General features: G+C 38.7%; 1 protein-coding gene across 1 annotated transcript in view; it reads left to right on the forward strand.

The window, feature by feature from the left end:
• Positions 1–5,580, forward strand: part of VAV1 (vav guanine nucleotide exchange factor 1) — a gene marked incomplete at its 3' end in the record, with an annotated part of 1,650,237 nt that extends 1,644,657 nt beyond the window's left edge. The window contains 1 exon segment of the mRNA XM_044084720.1: positions 5,429–5,580. Within this exon segment, the coding sequence (XP_043940655.1) occupies positions 5,429–5,580 (152 nt within the window).
• Positions 5,581–7,696: the final 2,116 nt, after the last annotated feature.

The following is a 7,696-nucleotide window of genomic DNA, read 5'->3' on the forward strand; positions in this document are numbered from 1 at the left end:
ACCATGCAGGGGAGTATGAATCAGTGACCATTCAGGGGAGTATGAATCAGTGACCATGCAGGGGAGTATGAATCAGTGACCATGCAGGGGAGTATGAATCAGTGACCATGCAGGGGAGTATGAATCAGTGACCATGTAATGGACAAAATATTAGTCAGGACATAACAGAAAGGAGGAAGGATGCTGTAAATGTAGGTGTGGATACAGAGGGGACATGTCTGGCCAGTGGGGTAATTGTTTTTAAGGATATACTCTGTGTTGGGCTGCAGGAAGATGGAACAGAGTGCAGTAAACAGAGACTGACAGCAGTGCTTCCATACCAAAAACGTAGCAGCAACAATAGCAGGTCACAGTGAAAAACTGCAGAAAGAAAAGGATTTGCAAGTGTAGAGGGAACAGACTGAAGCTGTTGAAAGCTGGAGGAAAAGGGCTGTTGTGCAGATGAAAACAAAGTGTGAGTAGCAAATAAACAGGTGTTGTGTGTTAGACAATGTTGTTATACCCTTAGGATTCAGTTTGTCTGACACTAGGGCATTAATACATATAGAAAATTAATCTTTCCGTGAAATAACTTTTGTAACTTTTACATTAGCAGAAAAAAAAAATAATGAATATGAAAGAAGCTGCTTATTTTCTTGGAAGGACTATGTTTATAAAAATTTAAATATGCAGGTTAAAAAGAAAACATGTTCATAGGTTCATAGGTAGGTACTAGGCTATCAGCCCAAGGGCCTAGGTAAGCCTAGCCAACCAAGGTTTAGAATGACTTTATCTATACCTATGCTGTATAGAAGGCAGTCAGCCTACTCGGAGTTGTAATGCTTTACTGACCCATTCAGAAGCCATAAAACATCACAAAGAATGCATTAAGTGACCCCTTTAATTTAGCGCAATGAGTGGAATATTACAAATGGTCAGGCTATGCTAGCCAAAGATGACACTGGTCTGGGTCAAGACCTTTTTCTGTTTCCTCATCCGAGTGTGGTTGCATGCTGTGTCTCTTTCTTGTTCTGAGAATGTAAATTTACCAGTGCCCGTAGGATATCACTGTAACAGACATTTACTGAAAGAGGTTTTACATAGTTTTTCCCTAACCTTCAGCTTCTGTCAGTCATCTCAGCAGTTGGCAATGGGCTGAGAATGGCATTTCTGGTTCAGGTCTGGGTCACCTCATACTTGAAGCTGATGGAGTTGGGTAGATAGCCACAACAGCATGCCGGTCTTAAGGTGTTTGTCCACATAACCCCCCTTCCCCTAACCTAGCCAAGCAGCCACTAACACAATCCCTAGCTAGAGAAGAATGAATTTTTTTTTCATATGTCAGGATGTGCATGATATTAAAAATGTTGTGGATGACAGAAACATATAGAATGGAGAATGGGAAGTGTATGCAACTTTAGAAACAGAAAATAATGTTACAGCATGCATTTAACATGATAGTAATGAATGGCACATGTGCCTAATGTGAGTGTAATGGAACTTGTGCCTAATGTGAGAGTAATGGAACATGTGCCTAATGTGAGAGTAATGGAACATGTGCCTAATGTGAGGGTAATAAATGGAGAAAAGGGGGAGTTAAGTACTTGGGCAGCCAAAAGCATGTTTTTTTCCCATGGGGATGAAAACATTTAATCCAGGATTGTACAAAAATAAGGTGTGGGCATTGTGGGGAGTTTGGACATTCTTGAAAAAACTATAAACCATACTGTAGGAAATGTGGAAATGAGGAGCATTTTTGGTTTCATTGACCAGAAATTAATGAAGACAATGTAAGGCAGGAGAGCAAGTTGTTACGCAGGAAAGGGTTGAAGTGAATGATGAAAGGGTGGGGTGAGGAAGTGCAAGATGAAAATATAGAAAAAGATCCACTAGATGAAATCCACAAACTAATACATGAAAAATAAACACATATAAAGATGGAAATAGTTTAGGGTATTAGAAACAGGGAAAGAAGAATAGGGCGATATGAGCTGCGAGTCAGATAAAATTGGAAGGTTATTTTGGGGAAGGGTGAAGCGGAGAAAAAAGTGGCGAAAAGATGAACTAAAAAAAACTCAAAAAGGAAACGGTTAATATAAGTAAATCATCACTGACTGTGAGTAGCTGGAAAAGACATGTCAGAAGAATGTTGGTGTTTGAATGGTATGAAAAAAAATGCAGAGAAAATGTGTTTACTTGACAGAAGGTGTACAGATAAAATGAATGAAAAGGGTGGAATTTCAGATGATGTGGAAAAGAAAATGTGCTGTGGACTATAGGAGAGTGATATATGTTCAGTTATTACCACAAAAGAAGAGATTAAAATATTAGATGTAATGGTGGTGGCAGGCAGAGTTTTAGTATATGATGTGAGAAACGACACTAGTATTCTATGCATACAAAAATGTAACTGAAAGAAAGACTCAGGACATTCAAAATGACATGACAGTAAATATGTTTATTATGGTGGTGGGAGACTTTAATTCTAATTTAAGAAAGGAAAAAGGGAAAACAGCACAGGATGTAAAAATGCTGAGAAAGGTTGTGAATAAAGCTAGGTTAAGAATATAGGTAAAGGGAGAGAATATACCTATAAGAGAGGGTTGCTTAAAACAGAGGTTGATTATATTTTGTTTAAAGATGATATGAAAGAAATAAAAGATGGAATTAGAGAAGCAAAGTTTTCAAATCATAGGGACATATGAGCAATAACAGGAAATAATGAAAATATAAAAGAAGGAAAGTAGTTAAAAAGACTGACATGAAAAAATGTGCGGGAATAGAATGTCTTAAAAAGAAAGAGAGCAACTGTGAAAGATCGCATGACAATGAAGCCATTTTATGGCAGTTTGACAAAGTGATTGATGATATATAAAAAAGAAGGAGAAGAAAAGAAATTATATAAATATAATAAAGAAAAAATAGAAATAATGATGTTTAAACAAAAGTATTATTGAAAAGAAGAAGTTTACCCATTTTTAAGTAAGAAACTGAACTGTAATCATAGGGAAAAAGTGAATGCAATGAAGGGTGAAAAAGGACAGTTAAAATATAAACAAGAGGAAATTATGAATGTAGTTGAACGGTATGTACAGAATGTGTATGAGAAAAACAATGTAATGGGCATGTATGCAAAGTAAAGATGATGAAAAAGTAGTGAAAGAAGTGGAAAAAAGAATCGGGAGGAAAGCCTTAGAGGATACTATAAAGGAAGGTAAGAAGAATCTGCACCAGGTCCCAACGGATGATGAAAAGGATGTTTTTATGGAAATACTGAATGGATGGAGGAAGGAATAAAAGAAGAGCTTGCAAGGGGATTATAAAATTGATATGGAAAAAGGGGGAGGAAGAATAAAAAAACTGGATACCAATTGCATTGGGAAATACAGACTGTGACGGCAGTGCACTGGCCCAGCAATCAAGGAGCCTCAACCCTCACCACTAACACCAGTGAGGGGTGTCCACATTGGGAAGGATAACAAATACACACACAGTAAAGTACAATTTCCCTTAAGAGCACACAGAGATCACAGTCAGTCTAGGGCTGGTTTCTCCCTTTCTCTCCAGGTCCCCAGTAAGACTCCCCACCGGCAAGCTATTGTGTCCAGATTTCAGCCTAGTAGTCAAGCTAAAACCTCCAGCACCCTTTCTGTCCAAACAGTGTTTCATGTCCCTGCCCAAGTAGCTGACACACGCGCGCACACACACACACACACACACACACACACACACACACACACACACACACACACACACACACACACACACACACACACACTTTGAGATGAGTTATATACAACCACACATACACTCCTGGGAAAGGCTGGCACAAGTTCTCCATCTGTGCCCCTTCTACCCAGACTATACGGTAGTACCACTTGCCACCATTCACTAATATTTATCAGCTACTAAAAAGGCCCTTCTCAAAGGGTGTCCAGTTCTACTCTGCAATATTATTATCCAAATGTAAGTGCAACTGAACAGTCAAGGCTTATTTGGAGTGACTTGGACAGTATCACTATATATATGCAATGTATTCTAGAGCTTAAATTATCTCTACACAAAGCAGCCACAGTTGAAAGGTTTAAAATATTTAATAATAAATAATAATAATAAATAAAAACACAAGACAATACTTGTTACTACACAGTGCTAGTCAAGAGTTCAGACACAGGAAAATACATAAAATAATACAGTAGAATAGTTCTGACATCAATACAGAAAACACCTGTCTAATCTTCCTATTTCGTAGCTATTTCTAAAAGAGACACTGAAGTCTAAGATCCTACTTACATACAGAGCACATACAGAGTGCTATTGAGTTGGATGTTCTCAAGACAAATGCTCTAATGCTCTCATTCTTTCAGTCCTTAAATTGATAACACAGCACCACTGATTCATTTCAGACTACATCATTTCTTTCTGGTTCCTAGGCTAACAGAAACTCAGAGGTCAATAGCCCTTTTGATCTTGCAGCTGGTCAGGAAGCCAGAGCAATAAAAGAAATTATACATGTAAATTCTAGCCATTAACTTTGCCCTCAAAACAATAGGCAGAATGCCTCCCTCTAGAAATCTCGGCTCCGAGTTTTAGATCAAAGAATTTCACAATGCTTGACTTAGCAGCTTTCTTACAGCAGAGTGCACTGTTGTTACACTGTTTTCAGTTCAACATCCAATACAGTCTTTTCACATTTAAGAGAACAAGCCTGTGGATTACATTAATATTTCTCAATGACAGAATTATCTACAAACTTCTATTGAGCTAGGCTGGCAGCCTTCATCTATCTTCACACCGACTATAAAACATTTATGAAGATTATTCAGAAAAGAATGACAGGTATCATGAAAGAAGAATTAGATTCATACCACAACTGACATTTATCCATGGCTGTGACCACTAGTGAGAGACAGCAGTCCTGTACACAAATTATCCTTTTATTGTGTCAAGTAATACAAATCATGGCAGGTGACAATATTCATATAGTGGAGTCACTCTAACAGTTACATGTTGGTCCTAATCAGAATGCCATTCGTCAAGGTAATAAGAAATAAATTTCTGTTGTGACGCCTACTATCTTAGAAAGAAAGCAAGAAAAGCAGCTGTGCTAAAGTATGGCTACAATCAGTGTGATCATGACATACAAAAATGGAACATATGACATATACATTTCATTTTGTGACCTTAATGAAGAATGAGTGAGCATCTAATAATCAAAATAAAGACTTAAAATGCCATAATAGATGTTCTGCTGTGAACAGAACAGTATTATTAAGCTATGTTAACCTTTAAATCATTAAATCTTTTTTCAGCAGCCACTTAAGTTATGATAGGATTGGCTTTAGAATATATTAGAAAAGGATTTACTAGCAGTATTGCACATATAGAGTAATAGAACTGAAAAAAATACTATAAATATTGTAAAATTGTATTTCATGTTTACTTGTAGGTGGAAATACAAAATTCTTTGGAACTGCTAAAGCTCGTTATGATTTTTCTGCAAGAGACCGTACTGAACTCTCCATCTGTGAGGGGGACATAATAAAAATTATATCCAAGAAGGGCAACCAGGGTTGGTGGAAAGGCGAGCTACATGGCAAAGTAAGTGGTGATGTAGAAAGACCTGTATGTTTTCTTAGATATGCTGGGTATGCAGTTAAATGCAAACTGAATATAATATGTATTGCTCCATCCTCAATGTAACATTCTAGAAAGAAAAGGGAAATGAGTGCACTATAGTTAACGCTTCAAATAACACCATTTGGTTTATTTTATTTTGTTGACCACATAACCCACTAGGAATAAGACCTCCATTACATGGGTGATTCAGAGAAATGTCAGGGTATAAGAAACTGGCAACCACACCAAATGGTAAAAAGGTCACACAGAAAACCATTCAATAAAACTTCAAGAAAGACCCAGCCAAGCTAGTGGGGCCCATGAGGTATTTGTGAATATTCCATACTGCCCACTACAGGAGTTTTAAGGTATTACAAAGTAAAGACTCTGTCTTGGCTGGCTCTTTCTTGCACTGTTTACAGGAAGAAACTGGAGGATAAAACAGTAGACCACAACACAAAACTTCTTAGCGGTTTAAACTCTTCACCATCATCTGAATTAAAGTGCCAGACGGACTTATTAAAAGTTTGAAAGTGGGAATGACCGAACCATCAAAGTACACAATTTTACCATATGTAGCTATAAAAGAGTTCACACACACAGCGAACTAAAGTGCATCAGTGCAAAAAAAACACACTTTGACTTGCATGGACTTGTTGGCACATTCCTACATGCTCTGTTTCACATATGGTGCTGGGTGACAGTACACATGCAAAGTTTGGACAGCACCACATAAAATACAGAAGGAAGGTTAACCAGAGCTTCTTGCTATCGACTGGAATACAGGAACAAAGAACATACATAACCTACACACCTTAATAGTTTTGACGCGCCACAATTAACTATTCATCACTCATTAAGTAATGAATCTGAAAACCAAACAGAACCTCTGTGGGTTTTTGGTTTACATCTGAGATGCATCTATGTGATACCTGGAAACAGAATTATGAGAGCATATGACATCAACATGCCTACTTTGGTGCCTTTGGCCAGGTCACCATGTATGATTACACTACCATAATATCTGAGGACAGAAACTTGAGCTGTTGAGATGAAGACTGTGCCCAGGACATGGTGATTACTTGGAGAGCACATAAAATCATTACACTTATTTTGGTATCTGTGAAAAAGTGATTCACATAATTTGAAGACATTGCACAACCAAGAGACTACAGAACCACTAAGCTTAGCTAAGTATCTATGACAAGATGATACCTAGGTACAGACTCCTGACCTTTGACAAGATGATACCCAGGTACAGACTCCTGACCTATGACAAGATGATACCCAGGTACAGACTCCTGACCTTTGACAAGATGATACCCAGGTACAGACTCCTGACCTACGACAAGATGATACCCAGGTACAGACTCCTGACCTATGACAAGATGATACCCAGGTACAGACTCCTGACCTATGACAAGATGATACAGAGGGACAGACACCTGACCTATGACAAGATGATACCCAGGTACAGACTCCTGACCTATGACAAGATGGTGCCCAGGTACAGACTCCTGACCTATGACAAGATGATACCCAGGTACAGACTCCTGACCTATGACAAGATGGTGCCCAGGTACAGACTTCTGAACTATGACAAGATGATACCCAAGTACATAATCCTGCCCTACGACAAGATGATACCGAGGTACAGAATCCTGACCTACGACAAGATGATACCCACGTACAGACTCCTGACCTATGACAAGATGGTGCCCAGGTACAGACTTCTGACCTATGACAAGATGATACCCAAGTACATAATCCTGCCCTACGACAAGATGATACCGAGGTACAGACTCCTGACCTATGACAAGATGATACCCACGTACAGACTCCTGACCTTTGACAAGATGATACCCAGGTGCAGACTCTTGACCAATGACAAGATGATACCCAGGTACAGACTCCTGACCTATGACAAGATGATACCGAGGTACAGACTCCTGACTTATGACAAGATGATACCTAGGTACAGACTCCTGACCTATGACAAGATGATACCGAGGTACAGACTCCTGACCTCTGACAAGATGATACCCAGGTACAGACTCCTGACCTATGACCTATGACAAGATGATACCCAGGTACAGAC

The sequence above is a fragment of the Protopterus annectens genome, chromosome 9.part0 (assembly GCF_019279795.1).
Source record: "Protopterus annectens isolate FY-2018-M chromosome 9.part0, PAN1.0, whole genome shotgun sequence".
NCBI lineage: Eukaryota > Metazoa > Chordata > Ceratodontiformes > Protopteridae > Protopterus > Protopterus annectens.